The 27062-nt window shown below is 58.1% G+C and overlaps 3 protein-coding genes across 3 annotated transcripts; all 3 read left to right on the forward strand.

Moving 5' to 3' along the window:
* Positions 1–688: 688 nt before the first annotated feature.
* On the forward strand, positions 689–1953 carry LAMTOR2 (late endosomal/lysosomal adaptor, MAPK and MTOR activator 2). Its single transcript, XM_054179491.1, has 4 exons — positions 689–772; positions 1186–1348; positions 1483–1572; positions 1871–1953. Exons 1-4 carry the CDS (start codon positions 705–707, stop codon positions 1925–1927), a joined length of 378 nt encoding a protein of 125 aa, XP_054035466.1. The 5' UTR covers positions 689–704; the 3' UTR covers positions 1928–1953.
* A 2112-nt stretch (positions 1954–4065) lies between these two features.
* Positions 4066–9865, forward strand: RAB25 (RAB25, member RAS oncogene family). Its single transcript, XM_054179487.1, has 5 exons — positions 4066–4333; positions 5761–5956; positions 7140–7333; positions 8288–8368; positions 9170–9865. Exons 1-5 carry the CDS (start codon positions 4294–4296, stop codon positions 9298–9300), a joined length of 642 nt encoding a protein of 213 aa, XP_054035462.1. The 5' UTR covers positions 4066–4293; the 3' UTR covers positions 9301–9865.
* An 841-nt stretch (positions 9866–10706) lies between these two features.
* LOC104306596 (ras-related protein Rab-11A) lies at positions 10707–15907 on the forward strand. Its single transcript, XM_054179484.1, has 5 exons — positions 10707–10746; positions 13335–13557; positions 14677–14870; positions 15057–15137; positions 15710–15907. The coding sequence occupies exons 1-5, from the start codon at positions 10707–10709 to the stop codon at positions 15850–15852; spliced, it is 681 nt and encodes a 226-aa protein (XP_054035459.1). The 3' UTR covers positions 15853–15907.
* The last annotated feature ends 11155 nt before the right edge of the window (positions 15908–27062 follow it).

A 27062-nucleotide genomic window follows, 5' to 3' on the forward strand; every position in this document is an offset into this window, starting at 1 on the left:
GCCCGGCGGGGGAATTGCAGCGCCGGGCGAACCGCGGGGCGGGGGGAGCCTGAAAGCGGGGAGGGGGGCGGGGTGGGGGGTGGGTTAAAGGGGCGGTAGGATGGGGACAAAACCGCGGGCAGCTCCGGCGGCACCGTCTGCGCCACCGGCGTGCCCGGGAGCCCCATGGGAGCCCCTGCTTGGGAGCCCCATGGGAGCCCCTGCTTGGGAGCCCCTGCTTGGGAGCCCCATGGGAGCCCCTGCTTGGGAGCCCCTGCTGGTCTATCCTGTACCCGGGTCCTTCCTGCAGCCCCTTCGTGACCCGGGTCCGTCCTGCGCCCCTCTTACTAGCTGGCCCCAGCACGGATCCCCCCTGGGGTGGGTGCTGGACCAAGCCCCCCGGGGGCGGGTGTTGGACCAAGCTCGCTCGGGGGTGGGTGCTGGATTAAACCCCCCCGGGGGTGGGCGCTGAACCAACCCCCCCGGGGTTAGGAGCTGGACCAAGCCCCACCGTGGGGGGGCTCTGAACCAAACCCCCCCCGGGGATGGGTGCTGGGCCAAGCCCCGGGAAGGGGTCCTTGGCTGGCGGGGGGGGGCTAGGGGGCAGCAGGCCGGGCTGGCGCCTCCCCGGCACAGGGACTGCAACTCCCAGCATGCTCCGCGCCCGGGCCGCCGGTAGAGGCCTGCTCGCGCCGGGCGCGCGGGGGGAGGGGGCGGCCGCGGCCATGCTGCGCCCCAAGGCCTTGACGCAGGTGCTGAGCCAGGCCAACACCGGCGGGGTCCAGAGCACCCTGTGAGTAAGGGGCTGGGGGTGGGGGGAGGGGCGAGGGGAGGCTGCGGGCTGCCTGCTACAGGGTAATAAAACCCTGCCGGGGAAAGCTTTCTGGCCCCCAGCCCTGCCTTGGGTCCTGGGGCCGGGCAGGGGGCTGGGGCTGGGCAGGGTGCTGAGGCCACCCACTGTACGTGCTGCGTGGTGCTGGTGTGTGCACAGTGCCAAGGCCGTGCACGGTGCCAGGACCCACTCAGGATGGGGCTACCTCCGAGCCTCCCGGCACTGAAGCCCCCTCCACACCTCTGCCCGAATCCCCTGGGGCACACTCGGTGCTGAGCTGGGGCTGGGCCCTGCTCTGCACCCCCTGCGATGGGGTCTGCTGCCCCTTCTGGGCTTAGAGACACCCATTTGTGTGTTCCCCCTCTCCTTTCCAGGCTCCTGAACAACGAGGGGTCCCTGCTTGCCTACTCAGGCTATGGGGACACCGATGCCAGGGTCACTGCTGCCATTGCCAGCAACATCTGGGTGGCCTATGACAAGAATGGGCACCAGGCCTTCAATGAGGACAACCTCAAATTCATCCTCATGGACTGCATGGTAGGTGGGGAAGGGTGGGGAGTGTTGCCCTCCCTTCCCTGGGCACCACAGTGGGCCTATGGGGGGGAGGGAGGGGGTCTCCCAGGCCCCTGCCCGTGCCAGGGGTGTGATGGGTGCTGTTTGTGCCCGAGCAGGAGGGCCGAGTGGCCATCACACGGGTGGCAAACCTGCTGCTCTGCATGTATGCCAAGGAGACAGTTGGATTTGGGATGCTGAAGGCCAAGGTAATGCTGGGGGGGGGGGGGGAGGGGGCTTGAGGGAGATGGTTGGGGGGGAAGCTGTGGACCCCACAGCTGTCCAGGGGTGGCAAAGAGCAGAGGAGGAGGATGAAGGAGGGAGTGGTGGAGGAAGCTGCCACGCCTGGCATGCCTCTTTCCTCTTTGTCCTCTGTGCCAACCCAGGCAGCTCTCTCTGCAGGCCTTTTGAAGGCTCTGAGATGAAGTGTGTCCCCCCCCCCCGTGACAGAAGGCTGTGGGTGGTGTGGGCACAGCTGGCACCGCTCACCCTGCTCTCCCCTCACAGGCACAGGCGCTGGTCCAGTACCTGGAGGAGCCTCTCACACAGGTGGCAGCATCCTGAGGGGCTCAGAGGTGTCACCATGCCAAGGCTGCCCCTGGAATGGGTGGGGGGTGCCCAGCCCTCTGTGGGCATCCCTGAGCTTGGTCCTGCTTTGTGGTCACCTTTGAAAATGGGGGGGGGGGGGGGAGGGGAAGGAGTGAAAAGAAAACCAAAAGTTGGGGGGGGAAATAAAAACCCTGCCTGGTGCTTGTGTCCTTTTGTGTCCCTGGGGGAGAAAATGAGGGGCTGGGGTGGGGAGCCTGTGCCCAGCTGGGCTGAGGGTGCCCTGGCAGCGCTGTCTGTGATGGGATGTGACCCTGGGAGGGCACGGGGCAGGAGCTGGTGGCAATGGGGACTGGGCACAGCAAAGCCAAGCCTCCCCCTGCACCCCCTGGGATGGTCACCCAACAGCCCAGTTGAGCAATGGCAGCCCTGGGTGGGGGGGAGGGGGGCGATGCCACGCCGGGTTGGGGTGGGGGAGGGCTGTTTCCCTTCCCCACTTTCCCCACTTCTCACACGATGGCAGCAGAGGCAAGCAAAGCACCTTGGCACCGGCTCGGAGCCGAGCTGGGCTCCTGCTGCTGCCCTCGGAGCCGAGCTGGGCTCCTGCTGCTGCCCTCGGAGCCGAGCTGGGCTCCTGCTGCTGCCCTCGGAGCCGAGCTGGGCTCCTGCTGCTGCCCTCGGAGCTCAGAGCCGAGCTGGGGCTTTGCTTCTGCCCTCGGAGCTCAGAGCCGAGCTGGAGCTCCTGCTGCTGCCCCCGGAGCTCAGAGCCGAGCTGGGGCTTCGCTTCTGCCCCCGGAGCTCAGAGCCGAGCTGGAGCTTCTGCTGCTGCCCTCGGAGTTCAGAGCCGAGCTGGGGCTTCTGCTGCTGCCCTCGGAGCTCGGAGCCGAGCTGGGGCTTTGCTTCTGCCCTCGGAGCTCAGAGCCGAGCTGGGGCTTTGCTTCTGCTCCCGGAGCTCAGAGCCGAGCTGGAGCTTCTGCTGCTGCCCTCAGAGCCGAGCTGGGGTTTTGCTTCTGCCCCCGGAGCTCAGAGCCGAGCTGGGGCTTTGCTTCTGCCCCCGGAGCTCAGAGCCGAGCTGGGGCTTCGCTTCTGCCCCCGGAGCTCAGAGCCGAGCTGGGGCTTTGCTTCTGCCCCCGGAGCTCAGAGCCGAGCTGGGGCTTCGCTTCTGCCCCCGGAGCTCAGAGCCGAGCTGGGGCTTTGCTTCTGCCCCCGGAGCTCAGAGCCGAGCTGGGGCTTTGCTTCTGCCCCCGGAGCTCAGAGCCGAGCTGGGGCTTCGCTTCTGCCCCCGGAGCTCAGAGCCGAGCTGGGGCTTCGCTTCTGCCCTCGGAGCTCAGAGCCGAGCTGGGGCTTCGCTTCTGCCCTCGGAGCTCAGAGCCGAGCTGGGGCTTTGCTTCTGCCCCCGGAGCTCAGAGCCGAGCTGGGGCTTTGCTTCTGCCCCCGGAGCTCAGAGCCGAGCTGGGGCTTTGCTTCTGCCCCCGAAGCTCAGAGCCGAGCTGGGGCTTCGCTTCTGCCCTCGGAGCTCAGAGCCGAGCTGGGGCTTCTGCGGCTGCCCTCGGAGCTCAGAGCCGAGCTGGGGCTTTGCTTCTGCCCCCGGAGCTCAGAGCCGAGCTGGAGCTTCTGCTTTTGTCCTCGGAGCTGTGCTGGAGCTTTGCTTCTTCCCTCGGGGCTGAGTTGGGGCTTCTGCTTCTGTCCTCTGAGCTGAGTTTGGGCTTCGACTTCTGCTTCTGCCCTCGGAGCCGAGTTGGAGCTTCTGCTTCTGCCCTCGGAGCCGAGTTGGAGCTTCTGCTTCTGCTCTCGAAGCCGAGCCGGGGCTCCTGCTTGTGCCGTCGGAGCTGGACTGAGGCTTCTGCTTCTGCCCTCGGAGCTGTGCTGGGGCTTTGTTTCTGCCCTTGGGGGCTGAGTTTGGACTTCTGCTTCTGTCCTCGGAGCTGAGCTGGGGCTTGGGCTCCTGCTTCAGCCTTCGGAGCTGGGGCTTGGGCTCCTGCTTCTGCCTTCGGAGCTGAGCTGGCGCTTCTGCGTCTGCCCCAAGCCTTTGCTGGCCTCAGCAGCCAGGACCGGGTCCTGGCTCCTCCTCCAGCCACCCCCGTGACGGTGCCAGGGGTGACATTTACCTGCCCAACCTGCGCTGCGACACTGGGTCCCACCCCTTGAGTCAACCCTCCGCCGCCAGCCTCGCCGGCGCTGCCCGGGACCCTGCTCGCTCCTCACCGGCTTCCGGGGCCCCTGCTGCCTCCCCTCCTGCCCTTGGCCCCAAGGCAACTTTGGCCCCCAGCATCTCCTGGCTCGGAACCTCTTGCAGCCCCTGCCACCCTGTGCCTTCTGCCCCAGGCTTTGCCCAGGAAGAAGGAAGCCCAGAGGAGGTGGCAGCCCCGGCGAGGGCAGCAGACATGGGCAGCGCCGAGGAGGATTACAACTTTGTCTTCAAGGGTGAGTCCTGGGCCGGGCCTGAAGCCCCCTCCCCAGAAAGGGGCTGCAGCAGATGGGTAGAGGCCAGGGCAGCTCCCTCAGGGCTGCTGTGTCCCAAGCTGGAATGTTGGTGACCAGCCCTGCAGCTCTGGGGTGTGCTGGGAGGTGGGAAGGGATCAAGGAGCCTTGGTTGTGGCTCAGGCTGCTGGCAAGGAGGTCCCCAGAGCGGTGCTCCAAGGAGCCTTGGTTGTGTCCCCAGCTCCCCAGAGCCATGCCCCAAGGAGCCTTGGTTGTGTCCCCAGCTCCCCAGAGCCATGCCCCAAGGAGCCTTGGTTGTGTCCCCAGCTCCCCAGAGCTATGCCCCAAGGAGCCTTGGTTGTGTCCCCAGCTCCCCAGAGCCGTGCCCCGAGGAGCCTTGGTTGTGTCCCCAGCTGCTGGCAAGGAGGTCCCCAGAGCTATGCCCCAAGGAGCCTTGGTTGTGTCCCCAGCTCCCCAGAGCCGTGCCCCAAGGAGCCTTGGTTGTGTCCCCAGCTGCTGGCAAGGAGGTCCCCAGAGCTATGCCCACCCTGGGGCTGCACACTTGGGGCACCAGGGGAATTGCTGCTGCAGAGACACCTGGGTCTGGTCCAGCTGAGGTCAGGAAGGATCATTTAGGGTCATGGTGATGTGTCCTGGGGCATCCTTGTCCTGAGCACCTCTGGTGGCCTTCCTTTGACCAACTTGCCAAAGCAATGAGCTTCTGGCTGGCCCAGCTGAGGTCAGGAAGGGTCATTTGGGGTCCTGGTGATGTGTCCTGGGCCATCCTCGTCTTGAGCACCTCTGGTGACCTTCCTTTGGCCACCCTGCCAAGGTGATGAGCTTCTGCCTGGTGCATCTCCCACCCCAGCATCTCTGGGGAGTTGTTGCTTAGCCCAGCTGAGGTTCAGGAAGGATGATTTGGGCTCTTGGTGATGTATCCTGGAGCATCCTTGTCCTGAGCACCTCTGGTGGCCTTCCTTTGACCACCCTGCCAAGGTGGTTGGCCCAGCTGAGGTCAGGAAGGATCATTTGGGCTCCTGCTGATGTGTCCTGGAGCATCCTTGTCCTGAGCACCTCTGGTGGCTTTCCTTTGGCCACCCTGCCAAGGTGGTTGGCCCAGCTGAAGTCAGGAAGGATCTTTTGGGCTCTTGGTGATGTATCCTGGAGCATCCTTGTCCTGAGCACCTCTGGTGGCCTTCCTTTGACCACCCTGCCAAGGTGGTTGGCCCAGCTGAGGTCAGGAAGGATCATTTGGGCTCCTGGTGATGTGTCCTGGAGCATCCTTGTCCTGAGCACCTCTGGTGGCTTTCCTTTGACCACCCTGCCAAGGTGGTTGGCCCAGCTGAGGTCAGGAAGGATCATTTGGGGTCGTCATGATGTGTCCTGGAGCATCCTTGTCCTGAGCCCCTCCGGTGGCCTTCCTTTGGCAGTGGTCCTCATCGGGGAGTCCGGGGTGGGCAAGACCAACCTCCTGTCTCGCTTCACCCGCAACGAGTTCAACCACGACAGCAGAACCACCATCGGGGTGGAGTTCTCCACCCGCACCCTGCTGCTGGGCGCCGCCGCCGTCAAGGCCCAGATCTGGGACACGGCCGGGCTGGAGCGCTACAGAGCCATCACCTCGGCGTAAGCACGGGGGGCTCGACCCCCCCCGACTCCCCAGGGACCCTTTGGTGATGGCCCCCCCCCCGCCCAGCTCCCCCAAAGACCCTTTGGTGATGCCCTCCCCCCTCCTCCCCTCCCGCAGCCCCCTAACGACCCTTTAGTGATGCCCTCCACCAGCTCCCCAAAGACCCTTTGGTGATGCCCTCCTCTCTCCCCCACCCCCTAAAGACCCTTTGGTGATGCCCTCCTCTCTCCCCCACCCCCTAAAGACCCTTTAGTGATGCCCTCCCCCCTCCTCCAGCCTCCTAGAGACCCTTTAGTGATGCCCTCCCCCCTCCTCCAGCCCCCCAAAGACCCTTTGGTGATGCCCTCCCCCCTCCCGCAGCCCCCTAACGACCCTTTAGTGATGCCCTCCACCAGCTCCCTAAAGACCCTTTGGTGATGCCCTCCTCTCTCCCCCACCCCCTAAAGACCCTTTAGTGATGCCCTCCCCCCTCCTCCAGCCTCCTAGAGACCCTTTAGTGATGCCCTCCCCCCTCCTCCAGCCCCCCAAAGACCCTTTGGTGATGCCCTCCCCCCTCCCCCCCTCCCGCAGCCCCCTAACGACCCTTTAGTGATGCCCTCCACCAGCTCCCCAAAGACCCTTTGGTGATGTCCTCCCCCCTCCTCCAGCCCCCCAAAGACCCTTTGGTGATGCCCTCCCCCCTCCTCCAGCCCCCCAAAGACCCTTTGGTGATGCCCTCCCCCCCTCCTCCAGCCTCCTAGAGACCCTTTGGTGATGCCCTCCTCTCTCGCCCACCCCCTAAAGACCCTTTGGTGATGCCCTCCCCCCTCCACCATCCCCCTAAAGACCCTTTAGTGATGCCCTCCCCCCTCTCCCAGCCCCCCAAAGACCCTTTGGTGATGCCTTCCTCTCTCCCCCACCCCCTAAAGACCCTTTGGTGATGCCCTCCCCCCTCCACCAGCCCCCTAACAACCCTTTGGTGATGCTCTCCCCCCTCCCCCAGCTCCCCAAAGACCCTTTGGTGATCCCCTCCCCCAGAACCCCCTAACGATTTGGTGATCCCCTCCCCCAGCCCCCTAAAGACCCTTTGGTTCTTGGGGTGGGGGGTGTGTGTGTCTCCTCAAGCCTGGCTGGATGGTTCTGTGATGATTCTGTGCCTGGGGGGGGGGGGGGGTTGGGGGTTTGCTGCTCTCCTCCCAGGTACTACCGGGGGGCCGTGGGGGCCTTGGTGGTCTTCGACATCACCAAGCACCAGACCTACGACGTGGTGGAGCGCTGGCTGAAGGAGCTCTACGACCACGCCGAGGCCAACATCGTGGTCATGCTGGTGGGCAACAAGACTGACCTGGCCCAGGCCCGGGAGGTGCCCATGGAGGAGGCCAAAATGTTTGCAGGTGAAGGAGTTTGGCAGCTCTGGTGGCGGCAAACCGGAGAACCTCCCCTGGGGGAAAGGACCCGGAGCTGAGGTGGGCTCCAGGAAGCTCCAGGATGGAGCTGGTGGTCCTCAGCACCCCCCCTTCCCCCCGGGGTCTGCATGGCTTTGTTGGGAGGGGGTCTTCTCTCCTCTCCTCTCTGAACCTCTCCTCTCTGAACCTCTCCTCTCCTCTCCTCTCCTCACTTCTCCTCTCTGAACCTCTCCCCTCCTCACTTCTCCTCTCCCCTCCTCACTTCTCCTCTCCCCTCCTCACTTCTCCTCTCCCCTCCTCACTTCTCTCCTCTCCTCTCTGAACCTCTCCCCTCCTCACTTCTCCTCTCCCCTCCTCACTTCTCTCCTCTCCTCTCTGAACCTCTCCCCTCCTCACTTCTCCTCTCCTCTCCTCACTTCTCTCCTCTCCTCTCTGAACCTCTCCCCTCCTCACTTCTCCTCTCCCCTCCTCACTTCTCCTCTCCCCTCCTCACTTCTCCTCTCCCCTCCTCACTTCTCCTCTCCCCTCCTCACTTCTCCTCTCCCCTCCTCACTTCTCCTCTCCCCTCCTCACTTCTCCTCTCCCCTCCTCACTTCTCCTCTCCCCTCCTCACTTCTCCTCTCCCCTCCTCACTTCTCCTCTCCCCTCCTCACTTCTCCTCTCCCCTCCTCACTTCTCTCCTCTCCCCTCCTCACTTCTCTCCTCTCCTCTCTGAACCTCTCCCCTCCTCACTTCTCCTCTCCCCTCCTCACTTCTCCTCTCCCCTCCTCACTTCTCTCCTCTCCTCTCTGAACCTCTCCCCTCCTCACTTCTCCTCTCCTCTCCTCTCTGAACCTCTCCCCTCCTCACTTCTCCTCTCCCCTCCTCACTTCTCTCCTCTCCTCTCTGAACCTCTCCCCTCCTCACTTCTCTCTGAGCCTCTCCTCTCTCCTCTCTTTGCAGACAACAAAGGGCTGCTGTTTGTGGAGACCTCGGCGCTGGACTCCACTAACGTGGAGCAGGCTTTTGAGACCATCCTGAAGGGTACCAGCACTGGGGTGCAGCAGGGGCATCTTGGGGGGGTCCTTGCCCTACCTCTCAGGGTGTTTCCCCCCCTCTGCCCTGCTCCACCTGGGCTCTCTGGGGCTGGGTTTTTTTCGGTGTTGTCTTTCTGGCTGGTTTGGTTTCCACCCTTCCCTTCCCCTCCCCCCCGCCCCCTCCCCCGTGCTGGGCGTTTCACTCTCTGCACTCAGGGCTTTGTTCTCAGGGCACCTCCGGGCATCCCCAAAGCCCCCAGGGGCTCCTTCACTCCCTCTAATCCTTGGTGCCCCTTCCTGTTGTCCTGGGCTCCTGACTCAACACCTCCAGCACCCTGCTGAACCGGCCCTGGGCACCCTGCGAGGGGGTGTGGGCAGGGATGGAGTGGGGGTGGGGTTTGGGCAGGATGCTTGGCCAGGAGAACCTCCCTAGGAATGGGGGCAGTGGGGCAGGAGTGCTGTGCCGTGCCACGCTGTGCCATGCTGTGCCGTGCCACGCTGTGCCATGCTGTGCCACACTCCGCAGCACCAAGCCAGCCTGGCCCCAGCAAGCTGCCAGCCCCGGCGTGGGGTGAAGCCCTAAGCCCACGTTGGGCAAGAGGAAGTTGCCCAAGCTCAGGGTGTTCCCTGGGCACCGCCAGGATGTAACCCCGGGGGGGGGGGGTGCTGCTCCCTTTGCCACCCCTCTGCTGCCCACCGGGGAAAGGAGAAGCCACTTCCAGGGGGGCGCTGCAAAGCCTTTGAGGGAGCCTTGGCTGGCACTCAGCCCCCCCCCAGATCTCCCATCCCGGCACCTCCTCTTTTGCAGAGATCTTCCACAGGGTGCAGCAGCAGAAGCAGAGGAGCAGCCAAAGCCAGACGGTGCCACTCGGCGGTGCCAGCCTGGAGGTCGCGGCCCCGGCGCAGGCAGGGAGGCGTCCTTGCTGCGTGGCCCTCTGAGCTGGGTCACCACCCCTGGCACCTCCCCCCCGGGGACCCTCCCCCAGCCCTGGGACGTGCCAGGGGCGTAGAGCTGAGTCTGTCTCGGGGCCACCGGCACAGGCTGGTGCCACCTGTGGTGCCACCTCCGTCCTGGAGCTCTGGGGACTGGCAGCCTGGAGAGTGGTCAGAGGAGGAGAAGCAGCGGTGGGGGAAGCTCTTCTCTGTCTGCTTTCTGCATCACCCCCATCCCACCTCCACCTCCAGCTCCACCTCTCTCAGGGGACTGAGATACCCCCGAGGAGGTTCTGGCCAGCCAGGGGAACCTCTCTGGTTGCCTCAGGTCGTGGAGTGGCTCTCTTGGTGCCCCCCTGTGCCCCACCCTGGGGATATGGCTGTCCCCCACAGCTCTCCATCCCCACCAGGAGCTGCCCTGAGGCCACCCCAAGCCCTTAAGGAACAAAGTGGCTGCGCTCAGCCCACCTCTGGCTCCATCCCGACGGGAGGACCCGGTGGAGGTCCCTCCTGTCTGCACAGGGGGGTGGGGTTTGGTGCCAAGCCTGGTGCCAAGAGACCTGGGAGCAGCTCTGTGCCCACAGCCATTAAAGGACTTGGGTGCTCAGCTGGGTTCCTGCCTCTCTGTGTGATCCCATCCCTTGGTGCCCCCCTCCACCGCATCCCACACCCTGTGTGGCCACTCCAGCAGCCCAGCCTGATGCCATCACCTCCCTGCACCACCTCCCCCTCCTTCCCCAGCCCTCATCCCCCACACCTTCGGTGGTGTAGAAAGGGCTGCTTGGAAGTCCACCACTCCAAACCCTGCCTTGGTGCCAGCCATGTGCCCCCAGACCCCTCCAGAGATGAGAGAATTGCTGCTGGGGGGGAACAGGCTGCCCAGGGAGGTGGTGGTGGTGCCCCCATCCCCTGTGGGCACCGCACCTGGGGGCACGGTTTGGTGGGCACGGTGGTGCTGGGTTGCTGGTTGGGCTGGAGGGTCTGAGAGCTCCTTCCAACCTCCCATGGATTCTCCTCCTGGGCACCCAGCCCTGCAAGCCTCCAGCCCAGCTCCCGTTCTGGGGCCGTGCCCGGGGCCGTGCCCACCCCTGGTGGCCCTTTTCCTGCTTCGCTGAGGCCACCCCAATGCAACGCACCCCCAAAGCGCTGGGGGAAGCTCAGGGCGCTGAGCAGGGCGCTGAGCCCTTGCCCTGTGGAGCAGCCACATTCCTGCCCTTCCCTCCCTTCCCTTACCTGGCCCCCAGGTGAGCATCACCTGGGCGGTGATGGACAGCCCTGGGCACCAATGGGGGTGGAAGGGGAAGGGCTGTGGGCACCAATGAGTGCGGAAGGACCAACCCCTGCCAGGGGCTGGATGAGGTCCCGGAAATCCCAATTGTGCCAGCGGGAGTGGGGCTGCGGTGCCGGGCGAGATGCGGGGCAAGGACGAGGAGTTTGATTTCCTCTTCAAAGGTGAGGTCCCAGCCCCTGCTCCTGCCCCAGCTCCAGCCCCTGCTCCGGCTCCAGCTCCAGCCCTTGCCCCTGCCCCAGCTCCTGCTCCAGCTCCAGCCCCTGCCCCAGCTCCAGCCCCTGCCCCAGCTCCAGCCCCTGCTCCTGCCCCAGCTCCAGCCCCTGCTCCAGCTCCAGCCCTTGCCCCTGCCCCTGCTCCAGCTCCAGCCCCTGCTCCAGCCCCTGCTCCAGCCCCAGCTCCAGCCCCAGCTCCTGCTCCAGCTCCAGCCCTTGCCCCTGCCCCAGCCCCTGCCCCAGCTCCAGCCCCAGCTCCTGCTCCAGCTCCAGCCCTTGCCCCTGCCCCAGCCCCTGCCCCAGCTCCAGCCCCTGCTCCAGCCCCTGCCCCAGCTCCTGCCCCAGCTCCTGCCCCTACCCCAGCTCCTGCCCCAGCTCCTGCCCCGGCCCCTGCTCCAGCTCCAGCCCCTGCCCCAACCCCTGCCCCTGTTTCTGCCCCAGCCCCTGCCATGCCTGCACCCAGCTGTGCCCAGCCTCAGCCTGCTGCTGGCACTGCCGCTGGTGCCACCTGGGCATGAGGCTTCAAGTGGGCTGCAGCCCACAGCTCCCCACGGCCGGGCAGCTGCTGCGGGGGGTGGGGGTCGGGTGGTGGGGTGCCTGCTCCTCAGCGCTGGCGTTTGGTGGACAGGGCTGGCAATGCAGGGGGCTGCTCCCTGGGGACCTCTGTTCTGAGCCTCCCCACCCCGAGGTGCTGGGGGTGCTGTACTGGCTCCCTCCGAGGTGCTGGGGGTGCTGTGCCAGCCCCTCTGAGCGGCTCAGGATGCTCTCCTCCGGGCAGGGCAGTTCTGGGGGCTGTGGTCTCCAGGCCATGCCCAAGGGGAGGGTCCCAGAGCTCTGGGGATGCCCTGCCCAGCACTGGTGGAACCTCTCTGATGTGCCGGAGGGGACAGGGCTGGGGCCTTGGAGGCACAACTATGGTGTCCCTGGGCGCTCAGCACCCTCATGGAGCATCCCCATCCCACCCCAGCTTTCCTTGCCCTTAGCAGCTCTGCCCTGGCACCCACCCACTCCCCCTCCCCCCAATGCCAGGGCCGAGGAGGGCGCTGGGGGAAGCCAAGGGGCAGCTTGGGGCCAACGTCACAACCTCCCCAGCAATAAAAGCTGGGGAGTGAGATCATCCTGGAGCTGGCCAGGAGTCAGCCCTGCCCCAAAGCTTCCCCTTGGAATTCCAGGTAGCTCCTGGCTCCTCCCCTGGCCCCTGCCCAGGATAATCCTCCTGGAGTTATTCTGAGACCCTGGCCCAGGGGGGAAAAGCTTTGATGCAGCCAGAGCTGGGTCATGCCTTGGAGCAAGGCTCTTGGCCAGGAGCTCCCCCAGCCCAGGAGGAGCTCTCTCGGCCCTTGCTTCTCACCCTGTGGCCCTCCCACATCGTCCTCCTGTGGTGTCCAACCCTTCCTTGTGGCCCCACAGAGCTCCAGGGCTGAGGGCAGCTCAGCTTTGGGTTCTCCACCCCTCCCACCCCCCAGCCTGATCCTCCGTGGTGGTCTCTGGGGGTCCTTAGAACAGCAGAGAAGTCACTTTGGAGCTCGGGGGCTGCTCATCCCTCCTCCAGCAGAAGCAAAACCCAAGGGAGATGGAGTGGCCAAGGGCACGGAGGTGCTGCAGGGCTCGCCGGGGGCTGGGTGGCTCTGCTGAGAGCAGCTTCTTGCCCCCCGCCACCCCCCACCCCGAGAACTGGGAGCTGGCCACCTTCCTGGGCCCCCCTGCTCCTGATTTCCACTGGGCTGGGAGCTTCGGCAGCCTTCTCCGGTTGCAGAGCTCGGGGCAGGCTCCAGCCCGGCTCGGGAGGTGTCCCCGGAGCAGCTGGGAGGGGGTTGGGCTGCAGGAGAAGCAGCCCTGGGCATGGCTGCTCCTTGGAGCTGTCCTTAGGGGAGCTCCAGGCTGGTCCCCGGCGGGGATGTCTCGCTTGAGGCTTTCTGCTTAGCTCAGGGGCAGCACCAAAGGCTTTGGGCGGAGGGTCCTGAAGTCCTCTCTGGCCCTTTGGAGCTCAAGAGGGATGGAGCTGGGCACGTCCCCTCCTCTGCAGGGATCTCTGTCCCTGCCAGCCCCCTCCTTAGCATGGTGTAAAGCCCACAGGAGCCCTGAGGAGCTGTGCGAGGTCAGAATGTGCCTGGCACCACTTCCTGCTTCCCAAAGCCCTTCCACGGAGGTCCCCAGGGGTGGGACACCCTCCAGAGCCCTTCCACGGAGGTCCCCAGGGGTGGGACACCCTCCAGAGCCCTTCCACGGAGGTTCCCAGGGGTGGGACACCCTCCAGAGCCCTTCCACGGAGGTTCCCAGGGGTGGGACACCCTCCAGAGCCCTTCCACGGAGGTTCCCAGGGGTGGGACACCCTCCCGAGCCCTTCCACGGAGGTTCCCAGGGGTGGGACACCCTCCCGAGCCCTTCCACGGAGGTCCCCAGGGGTGGGACACCCTCCAGAGCCCTTCCACGGAGGTTCCCAGGGGTGGGACACCCTCCCGAGCCCTCGGTTGGCACCCACACAGCACAAAAGCCTCTGGCTGGGTGGGCTGGGGGCGCTGGGCTCTGACTCTGTGCTTGTGGCCCCCTCCTCCCCTTTCCAGTTGTCCTCATTGGGGACTCAGGGGTGGGGAAGAGCAACCTCCTGTCCCGCTTCACCCGCAACGAGTTCAACCTGGAGAGCAAGAGCACCATCGGGGTGGAGTTCGCCACCAGGAGCATCCAGGTGGAGAACAAAACAGTGAAGGCTCAGATCTGGGACACAGCAGGGCAGGAGCGCTACAGAGCCATCACCTCGGCGTGAGTCCCACCCCCGGCCCCCTGCCCACAGCCCCCTCCCAGCCAATGGGACAGCCAGGGAGGTTCTCTTTCGCCTCTCGGCTCTGCCCTAGTGAAGTTCCCCACCTGCAATAGCGCAGCCAGGTCGGGGCTGCCCAGTTGAGGAGGGGCAGGGAGCTGCTGGGGAGAGCCCAAGGGAGGGCTGTGAGGATGAGGAAGGGAGTGGAGGGCTGACAGGAGAGGAAGAGAGGGCCCTGGGGGTGGGTGGTCTGGAGAGGAGAAGGCTGAGAGGGGACCTGAGCAATGTCGATCGGTAGCTGAGGGCTGGGGGTCAGGAAGGGATAGAGAGAGGCTCTGCTCACTGTGCCCTGAGGTAGGACCAGGGGCAGTGGATGGAAACTACAGCACAGGAAGCCTGAGGATGAGCAGAGGGTTGGAGCTGCTCTGCTCTGAGGGCAAGGCTGAGGGAGTTGGGGAAGGTTGGAGAAGAGATTCCTCTGAGGAGACCTTTTTGTGGCCTTCCAGTGTCTGCAGGGGGCTCCAGGAAAGCTGGGGAGGGACTCTTTAAGGTGTCAGGGAGGGAGAGGACTGGGGGGAATGGATCCAAGGTAGAGGAGGGGAGAGGTAGATTAGAGCTTAGGAAGAAGCTCTTCCCCAGGAGGGTGGTGAGAGCCTGGCACAGGTTGCCCAGGGTGGAAGCCTCATCCCTGGAGGTGTTTAAGGCCAGGCTGGAGGTGGCTGTGAGCAACCTGCTGTGGTGTGAGCTGTCCCTGCCCATGGCTGGGGGTTGTAACTGGCTGGGCCTTGAGGTCCCTTCCAGTGGGGTTGGAACTGGATGGTCCTTGAGGTCCCTTCCAGTGGGGTTGGAACTGGATGGTCCTTGAGGTCCCTTCCAGTGGGGTTGGAACTGGATGGTCCTTGAGGTCCCTTCCAGTGGGGTTGGAACTGGATGGTCCTTGAGGTCCCTTCCAGTGGGGTTGGAACTGGATGGTCCTTGAGGTCCCTTCCAGCCCTGGCGATTCTGGGAAGCTCCACCTCAACACCAGGAAGAATTTCCTTCCTGTGAGGCTCCCAGAGCCCTGGAGCAGGCTGCTCTGCTGTGACCCTGTCCCCTCTCTCTCTCTGTCCCCCCCACCCCAGGTACTACAGGGGGGCTGTGGGGGCCCTGCTGGTCTATGACATTGCCAAGTACCTGAGCTATGAGAACGCTGAGCGCTGGCTGAAGGAGCTGCAGGACCACGCTGATGCCAACATTGCCATCATGCTGGTGGGCAACAAGAGCGACCTGAGGCACCTCAGGGCTGTGCCCACAGATGAGGCCAGGAGCTTTGCAGGTATCTCCATCCCTTTGTCCTGGCCCATGCCATCCAAAGGTGGCAGGGGCTGGTGGCACCCAGCTGCAAGGGTGGCAGGGGTTGGTGGCACCCAGCTGCGAGGGTGTCAGGGGTTGGTGGCACCCAGCTCTGAGGGGGGCCCAGCTCCAAGGGTGGCACCCAGCTGAGCTGGCTCTGTCCTTGCAGAGAAGAATGGTTTGTCCTTCCTGGAGACCTCTGCTCTGGACTCCACCAACGTGGAGACAGCTTTCCACAACATCCTCTCGGGTAAGGGGCAGCCAGAAAAGGGCAGGAGAGAGGGGTTCAGAGCTTGGGGTTCAGCTGCACCTTCCAGGACCTCTGCTGCAGACCTTCCTGGGCTGGGATCTTGCTCCCAGGACCTCTGCTGCAGACCTTCCTGGGCTGGGATCTGGAGGGACCCAGGTGGTCTCCCCTCAGCCTCCTCTTCTCCAGCCTCACCACCCCCAGCTCCCTCAGCTCCTTTCCCTTCTCCTCCTCCAGACCCTTCCCCACCTTCTTTGCCCTTCCCTGTCCCCTCCCCACCCCCTCGATGTCCTTCTGGCACTGAGGAGCCCAACCCTGCCCCCAGGCTCCCAGCTGTGCCCTCCTGGAGGGGGGGACGACGATCCCTGCCCTGCTCCTGCTGCCCACCCTGGGGCTGCTCCCTGCCAGGCTGCTGCTGCCCTTCTTGGCCACCTGGGCACCCCCTGGGCTCATCTCCAGCCGCTGGCACCAACCCTCCCCCCAGGTCCTTTCCCATGGGGCAATTTTCCAGCATCCTCTGGGAGAAGCCATCCTGAAGGAATCTTTTTCCCTCCTCCTCCTCTCTCTGCTGGCAGAAATCTACCACTCAGTGTCCCAGAGGCAGATCAGCACCGGGCAGCCCGAGGCAGAGCTTGGTCCTTCCAGCACCATCGAACCCATCCAGGTGCTGCCCACGCAGCAGGAGGCCAGGCAGGGACCCTGCTGCCAGAACATCTGAGCCCATCTGGGGTGCCCCCCAACCCCTGGCACCACCACCAGCAGCCAGCACCTGGTGGGCACCTCACCCTCTCCCTCCCAGAACCAGCTGGGCTGGGTGGCTTCTTCTGCAGGGTCACTCTTGTGCCCACCACCAGGACCTACATAGAGAGGGGGGGCGGGGAGGGCACTGAGGGCTCTTCCCCTTCCTTCCCCATGGTTTGGGATGTGCCACCCCCTCGTGTGCCAGCCCTGAAGGCACAGTGGCTCAGGGTGGCACCAAAACAGCCCAACCATCCCCTGCTGCCTTGTTTGGTGCCACATTCCTGCAGCACCCCTGGGTGCAGCCCTTTGGGGGGGGGGGGGGGTGAATGGGCACAGAGGGTGGTGCCACCCTTCTCTTGCCTGCTGAAGCAAGCAGCAAGGCAGCTGGGAGCACCCAGCCCTGCCCCTTCCACACCCAGCACCTCCTGTGTGCAGCTGAGGGGTGGGGTGGGCACAGAAGTGGCTGTGCCCACGGGGGTGCCAGGCCCTCTTGGCTTTCTTTTATCCCCACTCAGCAACCCTGGCAGCATCTTCCCCTTGGCTTGAGCTCGTCCATGGAGCGTGGCACTGCCCCACTCCAGAGCCAGCCTCGGCCCTGAGCTGGCCACAGCCACCTTTGGGCACAACCTGCTTGTGTCTGACCATGTCTGGAGGCTGTGTCCAGGCAAGGGACACCTGGCCAGGCTCTGTCCTGTGCCCACACCAGCTGGCAGAGGCAAAGGGAGACACAGAGCAGCTGCAGAGCTGCCAAGTACCACCATCTGCCTGCACCACACCGTGGTGCCAAGAGGTGATGTCAGCCCCACTGCCACCAAAGGTGGGGAGGGGGCAGGGAGGTGCCCCCCAGCTCCACAAAGGGCCAGGGCTGAGCCAAGACTGCCACCAGATGTGCCCAGCAGGAACTGGCACGGACACAGAACCCCCCAGTCCCAACATGGGGAGATGGGAAGGGACCTCCCCTACCCCTGTTCCAGCAGGGCACTCACAGCAGCTTGCCCAGGGGGCACAGTGCCCAGGGGGGGTTGGAAGCTCTCCACAACCTCTCTGGGCTCAGCCTGCTCCAGGCCTCCAGCAGCCTCTCCCCAAACAACTCTCTCCTCCTGGCCTCCACTCTGTGCCCCTTGGCATCTCCCTGGGCACCCCTGGGCAGCTGCCAGCCCCAGCCCCTTGCCCCCCCCCCAGCCTTCAGCTCCCCTCTGGGGCTGCTCTCCTCCAGGCTCTCAGCCCCAGGCAGCCCTCAGCCTTTGCTCCAGGTCCCCTCAGCACCTCCCCAGCCCCCCCTGGACCCTCCCCAGCAGCCCCCCAGGTCCTTTTCAAGTAGGGAGGGGGAGCCCAGCCCTGGCCCCAGCCCTCCAGAGCTGCCCTCAAGGAGGGCAGAGAGCAGAGGGGCAGCAGAGCCTCCCTTGCCCTGCTGCCCACACTGCCTGCCCTCAGCACCCCCTTGGGGGCTCCTTGCCCATGGGGGGCACCTTGCTGGCACCTTCTTGCCCCCCCCAGCACCCCAGAGGTGCCCTCAGGAGGGCAGAGAGCAGAGGGGCAGCAGAGCCTCCCTTGCCCTGCTGCCCACACTGCCTGCCCTCAGCACCCCCTTGGGGGCTCCTTGCCCATGGGGGGCACCTTGCTGGCACCTTCTTGCCCCCTCCAGCACCCCAGAGGTGCCCTCAGGAGGGCAGAGAGCAGAGGGGCAGCAGAGCCTCCCTTGCCCTGCTGCCCACACTGCCTGCCCCCAGCAGCCCCTTTGGGGGCTCCTGGGCACCTTGCTGCCTCCTGGGCACCTTGCTGGCTCCTGGGCACCTTCTCCTCCCCCCCTCCCTTCCCCCTCCTCCTTCTCCAAGCCCAAAGAGCAGGCCCAGGCAGTTTCTTAAGTAATAATACTTTAATAAAATTAAGTTCTTAATGTCATTTAGCACATTTAATACATTAACCCTTTCCACTCTTTGTCTCTCTACAAGTTGTGCAACATCATTATGGTCAGTTATTAATTATTATTATTATTAATTATTATTAACTTCTTTTTCTTTCTTTCTTTCTCTCTTCATCAGCTTCTTCTCTTTTTCCTTTTTCCCCCTCTTCTTCTCCTCCTTTTCTTCCTTTCCTTAGCATCCTTCTCCCCTTAGACTCTATGCCTCAAAAATACAACCCCCCCACCCCGAACCCAACTCAGCCAACGAGCCTAACTCTACTTCTAGCTTTGATTATATCTCTCTTTACTTAGTTATTTTTCCCTCTCTCAGGCTAGGTTGTTTTTTTTTCCTCTTTTTATTATTTTTCTTTTAAGTCTTTAAAAAATTTTTTTTTCCTCTCTGTTAATTTTCTTTGTATTAATTTGTAGTATTGTAAAAATTATCTCCCTCTTAATTTTTTTTTCCTTTATAGTTTTTTTCCTTTCTATTTATTTCCCCCCTTTTATTTATTTCCTCTTTATTATTTTTCCTTTTTCTTTATTTCCTTTTTATTTTTTCCTCTTTATTTTTTCCTTTTTATTTTTTCCTCTTTATTTTTTTCTCTTTATTTTTTCCTCTATTTTTTCCTCTTTATTTTTTCCTTTATTTTTTCCTCTTTATTTTTTCCTTTATTTTTTCCTCTTTATTTTTTCCTCTTTATTTTTTCCTCTTTATTTTTTCTCTTTATTTTTTCTCTTTATTTTTTTCCTCTTTATTTTTTCCTCTTTATTTTTTCCTCTTTATTTTTTCCTCTTTATTATTCCCTCTTTATTATTTTCCCTTTTTATTATTTTCCCTTTTTATTATTTTCCCCTTTTATTATTTCCCCTTTTTTATTATTTCCCCTTTTTATTTTCCCTTTTTATTATTTTCCCTTTTTATTTTCCCTTTTTATTATTTTTCCTTTTTATTATTTTCCCTATTTATTATTTTCCTTTTTATTTATTTCCTCCTATTTATTATTTTTCCTTTTTTATTTATTTCCATTTTTTCCTTTTTATTTTATTCTTTTTATTATTTCTTTCCTATTTATTCTTTTTCCTTTTTATTCTTTTCCCATTTATTTTTTCCCATTTATTTTTTCCCATTTATTTTTTCCCCCATTTATTTTTTCCCCATTTATTTTTCCCCCATTTATTTTTTCCCCCATTTATTTTTTCCCCCATTTATTTTTTTCCCCCATTTATTTTTTCCCCCATTTATTTTTTTCCCCCATTTATTTTTTCCCCCATTTATTTTTTCCCCCATTTATTTTTTCCCCCATTTATTTTCCCCCATTTATTTTTTCCCCCATTCATTTTTCCCCCATTCATTTTTTCCCCCATTCATTTTTTCCCCCATTTATTTTTCCCCCATTTATTTTTTCCCCCATTTATTTTTTCCCATTTATTTTTTCCCCCATTTATTTTTTCCCTCCATTTATTTTTTTCCTCATTTATTTTTTTTCCCATTTATTTTTTCCCATTTATTTTTTCCCCCCATTTATTTTTTCCCCCATTAATTTTTTTCCCATTTATTTTTTCTTATTTATTATTTTTTCCCTTTCATTATTTTTCCCTTTCATTATTTTCCCTTTCTGTTGTTTTTCCCTTTCTGTTGTTTTTCCCTTTCTGTTATTTTTCCCTTTCTGTTATTTTTTCCTTTTTATTATTATTTTCCCCTTTTATTACTTTTTCCTTTTTATTATTTCCCCCTTTTATTATTATTTTTCCCTTTTATTATTATTTTTCCCTTTTATTATTATTTTTCCCTTTTATTATTTCCCCCTTTTATTACTCTTTTTCCCTTTTATTATTATTTTCCTTTTTTTTATTCATTAAAAAAGTTTCTTTACATTTCTTTTCCTTTCACTATTTTCTTTTCTTTTTATTATTAATTCTTAATAATTCTTTACATTTCTTTCATTTTCTTTCTTTCTTTTTTTCTTTCTTTGTTTTTTTTTGAGCCAAAGAGATGAAAAAATACTTTGGGGGGGGAGGGGGGGGGGAAAGGGGAGGAGGGGAGTTTGTGATCACTTTCCAAGAGCAACAATCCCAACTACAGGTTCTTAGGGGGGGAAAGGAACCCAAAATAGCCAAGGCTGACCCCAAAACAAAACCCCCAAATACTGCACAATGGCCCAAAGCCTCCCCCCCTCCAAAACCAGCCCAAATAAGCCAAAGAAACCCAAAACAACCCAAGAAAACCCCCCAAATAAAAGGCCAAAGTACCCCAAGTGACCCAACTCCCCCCCAAATGACCCCAGAAAACCCCCAAATAACCCAAGAAAACCCCCAAACAACAACAAAAAAACTCAAAACAACCCCCCAAAACACCCCCAAACAACCCAATCCCCCCTCAAACAACCCAAAAGACCCCAAAACAACCCCAAAACCCCCCAACCCTCCCCAAACAACCCCCCTCAACCCCCCAAATCAACCCCCAAAAAGCCCCAAATCAACCCCAAAAAAGAGCCCAAAATCAGCCACAAAAAAAGCCCCAAACAACCCCAAAACCTCCAAAACCAACCCAAAAACCTTCAAACCCAACCCAAGAAAAGCTCCAAACCACCCCCAAAAAAGCCCCAAACCTACCCCAAAAAAGCCCCAAACCAACCCCCCCCCAAAAAAACCACCAAAACCCCCAAACCAACCCCAGAAAACTCCAAACCCACCTCAAAAAGCTCAAACCCAACAAGCCCCAAAACCAACCCAAAAAAGCCCCAAACTCAACCCCAAAAGCCCAACCTCTCCAACCTTCCCCCAGCCCAGGCTGCACTCATGGAATGAGTTGGGTTGGAAGAGACCTTGAAGATGGTCTCCAACCTTCCCCCAGCCCATGGAATGAGTTGGGTTGGAAGGGACCTTGAAGATGGTCTCCAACCTTCCACCAGCCCTGGTTGCACTCATGGAATGAGTTGGGTTGGAAGGGACCTTGAAGTTGGTCTCCAACCTTCCACCAGCTCTGGTTGCACTCATGGAATGAGTTGGGTTGGAAGGGGCCTTGAAGACCATCCAGATGGTCTCCAACCTTCCCCAGCCCATGGAATGAATTGGGTTGGAAGGGGCCTTGAAGATGGTCTCCAACCATCCAGCAGCCCTGGTTGCACTCATGGAATGAGTTGGGTTGGAAGGGACCTTGAAGATGGTCTCCAACCTTCCCCCAGCACTCATGGGCTCAGCAGAGGCAGGATGGGATCCCACCAGCAGTCCAGAAGCTCCTCTAAAGTGCATCCAACCCTCCAGTCCAGGACACCTCTGCCCAACATCAACCTCTGCCTCCTCTTCAAGTATCAAAACCAAAATCAAAATTGAGGTAAACTGAAGAACAGCAACAAAAAAAACCCCAATCCCAAACCTGAAGGAGCAAACCAGGACCTCTCCATCCCCCCACCAGGGGAGGACCAGGCTCTTGATGCCACCAAGCATGGACCTCCCTCCCCTCTCTGCCCCCTCCCAGCTGATTCACAGTGCAGAAACCCAGTGAGGACTGGCCCTGTCCTCACCTATTGCATGGCTTAGCTGAAGGGATGCTGGTGGAGAGGCCACCTTGGCCCAGCTGGCCACAGGGGCAGGGAGAGAGGAGCAGCCACTGTGGCTCTCCAAGGCCTTTGGGATCCTTGGGGATGCTCCTGGAAAGCGTTGGGGCAAGCCCTGGGTTCGTTACGGCAGAGCCACGGCGGAGAGGGTCGGAGCTGAAGCCAGAGGTGACCTCCCTGCAAGGGGCAAGCACCCTGCAGGAGGCAACCAACCCTCAAGAGGCAACCACCCTGCAGGTGGTAACCAACCAAGAGGCAACCACCCTGCAGGAGGTAACCAACCAACAGGCAACCAACCTGGTAACCAACCCTCAAGAGGCAACCACCCTGCAGGTGGTAACCAACCAAGAGGCAACCACCCTGCAGGAGGTAACCAACCAACAGGCAACCAACCTGGTAACCAACCCTCAAGAGATAACCAACCTGCAGGTGGTAACCAACCAAGAGGCAAACACCCTGCAGGAGGTAACCAACCAAGAGGTAGCCACCCTGCAGGAGGTAACCAACCAAGAGGTAACCACCCTGCAGGAGGTAACCAACCCTCAAGAGGCAACCAACCCTCAAGAGGTAATCAACCTGCAGGAGGCAACCCACCCTGCAGGAGGTAACCAACCAACAGGCAACCACCCTGCAGGAGGCAACCAACCTTCAAGAGCCAACCACCTTGCAAGTAACCAACCAAGAAGCAACCAACCTTCTCCTCCTCTCCCCTCAACTTATGGTGGGGACCTCCCAACACCCACAGGGGTGGGCTTGCAGTTGGGGTCCCTTCCACACCAGCTTCCTGAGCCGATCCAATCTCCCTTCCCTCATGGTGAGGACCTCCCAACACCATCAGGGTTGGGCTTAGAGGGGCTCAAGAAGCCACCAGAGCAGAAGCCAGCTCCCAGCAGCTGCCTTGGGAAGGCTCTTGGAGGGCAGAGCCAAGGCCAACAGAAAGCAGCCTGACAACTGCTGACTGACACTCAGCAAGCAGCCAAATCCTTCCCCCAGAGCACCAGGAAGCCCCCAAAAGGGCCCCAAAATGCTCACTTTTGGGTCCTGCTTAGACCCCCAAAAGAGCCAAAAATGCTCACTTTTGGATCCTGCTTTTTGTTCTTTTCTACTTCATTTATTTTCTTCCCCCCCCCCCCCCCTCCACCCCAGATAACCTCAGGCCCCAGGGGACCCTCTCAGGGGGTTTTGCCACTTCAGGAGGTTGTTTTTTCCACTTCCCCCCTTCCTCTTCTTTTTTTCCCTTTGCTTTCAGGAAAAGAGCCTCCCCCCCCAAAAAAAAATGAAGCCCAGTCCCAACCAAACCAACCCAAAAAGCCCCAAAAATGCCATTCCTGGGGGAGGGAGGTTAAAAGGTCACCGAGCTGGGGGCCAGGTTTAGCTTCTGCATTCTGCTCTGTCTGGGATCTCTTGGATCTGTTTGCAGCTTAAACCAAGCTGGGGAGGATCTGCTCCTCGCAGCCAATTCATTCTTTCTTTCCCCTTTGCTTTCTCTTTTTAACTCCAGGGTGGTAGGAAATAAATGTGACAGTGATCATTGTTATTATTTGTCATTATTGGTGACTTGAAATGTTTCAGTCTCCTTTTTTAGCCCTTTTTAATTCTCCTTTTTAAATTCTTTTTTAATTATATTTTTTAATTCTCCTTTATTTTATTCTTTGTTTTTATTCTCCTTTGTTTTTATTCTCCTTTGTTTTTATTCTCCTTTATTTTTCCCCCTTCATTTTTCCCCCTTCATTTCCCCCCCTTTTTTCTCCTTTATTTTTTTTCCTTCTTTATTTTTTTCTCCTCTATTTCCCTTCTCCTTCTCCTTCTCCTTCTCCTTCTCCTTCTCCTTCTCCTTCTCCTTCCCCTCCTCCTTCTCCTTCTCCTTCCCCTCCTCCTTCTCCTTCTCCTTCCCCTCCTCCTTCTCCTTCTCCTTCCCCTCCTCCTTCTCCTTCTCCTTCCCCTCCTCCTTCTCCTTCTCCTTCCCCTCCTCCTTCTCCTTCTCCTTCCCCTCCTCCTCCTCCTCCTCCTCTTCCTCCTCCTTTTCCTCCTCCTTCTCCTCCTTTTCCTCCTCCTTCTCCTCCTTTTCCTCCTCCCTCTCCTCCTTTTCCTCCTCCCTCTTCTCCCTCTCCTTCTCCTCCTCCTCCTCCTCCTCCTTCTCCTCCTTCTCCTCCTTCTCCTTCTCCTCCTCCTTCTCCTCCTCCTTCTCCTCCTTCTCCTCCTTCTTCTCCTTCTCCTCCTTTTATTTTAGTTCATTTAGTTATTCATTTGGTTAAAAAGCAAAACATCCAACCAACAAAATGTCCTCTTTTTAAACTGCTTCTTGGAAAGGCAACAGAGCAGAAGCATCCTTCCCCCCCAGCCCCTAACCCCCCACCCAATTCCCTTCCTCTTCCTCCTTGGGCAAGGGCTGGCTTCACAGAGGAAGGTTTGGGGAACCTCTTCCCCTTGCTGCTCCTCAACCCAACCCAAAAGCAGCTCCATGGCCAAGGGTTGGATTCATAGAGGAGGGTTTGGGGAACCTCTTCCCCTTGCTGCTCCTCAACCCAACCCTCAAGCAGCTCCATGGCCAAGGGTTGGCTTCATAGAGGAGGTTTGGGGAACCTCTTCCCCTTGCTGCTCCTCAACACAACCCTAAAGCAGCTCCATGGCCAAAGGTTGGCTTCATAGAGGAGGGTTTGGGGAACCTCTTCCCCTTGCTGCTCCTCAACACAACCCTAAAGCAGCTCCATGGCCAAAGGTTGGCTTCATAGAGGAGGGTTTGGGGAACCTCTTCCCCTTGCTGCTCCTCAACCCAACCCAACAGCAGCTCCATGACCAAGGGTTGGCTTCATAGAGGAGGGTTTGGGGAACCTCTTCCCCTTGCTGCTCCTCAACACAACCCTAAAGCAGCTCCATGGCCAAGGGTTGGCTTCATAGAGGAGGTTTGGGGAACCTCTTCCCCAAAAGCAACCCAAAAGCAGCTCCTTGGGCTGAGGTCTTGTGGAAGACTCAAGGGGATGTGGCTGATGTTGAGCTGGTCTGGAGCTCCACCAGCTCAGAGCTTCCCCAGGAGGTCCCTGGGTGGCTTGTGTGGCACCAGCTGTGCCCCCATCCCAGGGAGGTCCAAACTGGGCTCCCACCCCAATGAGATCCAAGCTGCCTGCTGGTCCCATGGCATTTTTCCCCCCTTTCTTGTGTCTCCCCTCCCCCCCTTTAATGCTTTTTCCCCCTTTTCCTTTTGCTCTTTCCCTCCCCCCCCCCCCCCCCCTTATCTTCTTGGCTCTTTTCCCCCTTATTTTCTTGGCTCTTCTCTCCCTTTTCTTGGCTCTGTTCCCTCTTTTTTCCTCTTTTCCTCCTTTTTTTCCTCCTTTTTTTCCTCTTTCTCCCTTTTCTTCCCCTTTTTCCCCTTTCCCCCCTCTTTTTCCCCCCACTTTTCCCCTTTCCCCCTGTCTTTTTTTGGTATACCCCCCTTTTTTTGATTGATGGTTCTCCCCCTTTCTTTTTCCTCTTCCCCCTTTCTTTTTCCTCTTCCCCCTTTCTTTTTCCTCTTCCCCCTTTCTTTTTCCTCTTCCCCCCTTGTTTTCTCCTCTCTCCCCCTTTTCTTTCCCTTTTTAACCTCTTTCCCCCCTTTGTTATTCCTATTCCCCCCCCCTTTTTTTTTTGGTGGTTCCCCTCTTTCTTTTTCCTCTTCCCCCATTTTTTCCCTCTTCCCCCCCTTTTTTCCTCTTCCCCCTTTTTTTCCTCTGCCCCCTTTTTTTCCTCTTCCCCCTTTTTTTCCCTCTTTCCCCCCTTTGTTATTCCTATTCCCCCCCCCCCCTTTTTTTTTGGTGGTTCCCCTCTTTCTTTTTCCTCTTCCCCCATTTTTTTCCTCTTCCCCCTTTTTTTCCTCTTCCCCTTTTTTTTCCTCTTCCCCCTTGTTTTCCTCTTCCCCCTTGTTTTCCTCTTCACCCTTGTTTTCCCTCTCCCCCTTGTTTTCCCTCTCCCCCTTTTTTTCCTCTTCCCCTTTTTACCTCTTCCCCTTTTTCCCTCTTCCCCTTTTTTCCCTCTTCCCCTTTTTTCCCTCTTCCCCTTTTTTCCCTCTTCCCCCTTTTTTTCCCTCTCCCCCTTTTTTTCCCTCTCCCCCTTTTTTCCTTCTTCCCCCTTTTTTCCCTCTCCCCCTTTTTTTCCCTCTCCCCCCTTTTTTTTTCTCCCCCTCCCCTTTTTTCTCTCCTCTTTCCCCCCCTTTTTTATTCCTCTTCCCCCTCCCTTTTCTTTTTGCTGGCTCCCCCCTTTCTTTCTCCTCTTTCCCTCCCTGCTTTGTTTTTGGCTCTTCCCTCCTTTCCCCCTCCCCCTTCTTCCTCTCTCTATTTCTGCCTTTATCCTTCCCCCTTTTTTTCCCCCCCACGCTTTCCTTTTTCTTCCTTCTGGAAAGGGCTTTTCTGCACCACAAACACCTTTGACCCCCCCCTCAACCCCCCCCCCCCCTCCCCCCTCCCCTCCCCCAAAATAATGAACCATATATTAAAAAAAAAAACCTTCTTTTTTTTAAATCTTTTTTTTTTAAGCAATACTCTGAATACAAATTTTTTTTGCTGCTTTTTTTGCCCTTTTTTTGTTCATTTCTGTTCTTTTTTTTACCCTACATAAACCTCTAAAACTTTGTAAAGGATCTCAAAACTTTCTCATAAAATAAAATAATTTTTTTTTGCTGTTTTGTTCTTTTTTTTCCTCTTTTCTTTTTAACTTTTTTTTGTGTTTAAAACCTATTTAAAAATCTTTTTTTTTTGCCTTTTTAAAATTTTCTTTTCTTTTCTTTCTCTCTCTCATAATAAATTACCTAATAAAAAGTTACTTTGCTTTTTACTTCTTCCTTTTAGCCCACTTCCTTGCTACATTTACAGCTAATAAATTGCCTTTATTAAAATAGAATATTAAATTACAAAGAAATGTTCTAATTTTCTTTAAAATCTGCTTTGTTTTTTTTCTTCTTTCCTTCATTAATTAATTTTTTCCCCTTCCCCTTCCCCCTCCCCTTCCCCCTCCCCTTCCCCTTCCCTTTCCCCCCTCTTCCTTTCTCTCTCTGCTTAAAAATGCAGCCCTAGACAAAAATGAAACCCAAACCCTTGCAAAGCACCAAAATCAGGAAGGAAATTTGGGGGGGGGGGGGAGGAAGTGGGGGAGGGGTGAGGGAGGAAGTGGTGGAGAGGGGGGAGGAAGTGGTGGAGGAAGGGTGGGGGGAAGTGGTGGAGGAAGAGGGGGTTGAAAAACACCCCCCCAAAAGGGATTTTAACAGTCTGAGCCTCGGTGGGGATGGAGATTGGTGATGGTCATTCGCTCTGCCTCTTAATGGTGAGCATTAATTCTGCTGAGCTCAATTACTACTAAAGGAAGAAAGAAAAGAGATTGAAACCCACCCCCACCCCCACCCCCCCAAAAGAAATTCACAGAGCTCCCCCTCCAGCTGGGAAGAAAAAAAGCAAAGTAATGAATGAGAAGAGGGAGCCAGGACAAACTATTTCTCAGTGTCTCCTCATTTGGGGTCTATTTCCCTTCTCCTTCTCCTTCTCCTCCTTCTCCTTCTCCTTCTCCTTCTCCTTCTCCTTCTCCTTCTCCTTCTCCTTCTCCTTCTCCTTCTCCTTCTCCTTCTCCTTCTCCTTCTCCTTCTCCTTCTCCTTCTCCTTCTCCTTCTCCTTCTCCTTCTCCTTCTCCTTCCCCTTCCCCTTCCCCTTCCCCTTCCCCTTCCCCTTCCCCCTTCCCCCTTCCCCTTCCCCCTTCCCTCTTCTCTAC

The sequence above is a fragment of the Dryobates pubescens genome, unplaced genomic scaffold, assembly GCF_014839835.1.
Source record: "Dryobates pubescens isolate bDryPub1 unplaced genomic scaffold, bDryPub1.pri scaffold_66_arrow_ctg1, whole genome shotgun sequence".
In the NCBI taxonomy this organism is placed as follows: Eukaryota; Metazoa; Chordata; class Aves; order Piciformes; family Picidae; genus Dryobates; species Dryobates pubescens.

Coding starts and splice junctions, on each gene's coding strand:
- LOC104306596 (XM_054179484.1), top strand. CDS start 10,707: ATGCGGGGCAAGGACGAGGAGTTTGATTTCCTCTTCAAAG. Junction 14,871..15,056: donor TGAGGCCAGGAGCTTTGCAG/GTATCTCCATCC, acceptor CTGTCCTTGCAG/AGAAGAATGGTTTGTCCTTC. Junction 15,138..15,709: donor TTTCCACAACATCCTCTCGG/GTAAGGGGCAGC, acceptor CTCTGCTGGCAG/AAATCTACCACTCAGTGTCC.
- LAMTOR2 (XM_054179491.1), top strand. CDS start 705: ATGCTGCGCCCCAAGGCCTTGACGCAGGTGCTGAGCCAGGCCAACACC. Junction 773..1,185: donor GGCGGGGTCCAGAGCACCCT/GTGAGTAAGGGG, acceptor TCTCCTTTCCAG/GCTCCTGAACAACGAGGGGT. Junction 1,573..1,870: donor TTGGGATGCTGAAGGCCAAG/GTAATGCTGGGG, acceptor CTCCCCTCACAG/GCACAGGCGCTGGTCCAGTA.
- RAB25 (XM_054179487.1), top strand. CDS start 4,294: ATGGGCAGCGCCGAGGAGGATTACAACTTTGTCTTCAAGG. Junction 4,334..5,760: donor TTACAACTTTGTCTTCAAGG/GTGAGTCCTGGG, acceptor TTCCTTTGGCAG/TGGTCCTCATCGGGGAGTCC. Junction 7,334..8,287: donor GGAGGCCAAAATGTTTGCAG/GTGAAGGAGTTT, acceptor CTCTCTTTGCAG/ACAACAAAGGGCTGCTGTTT.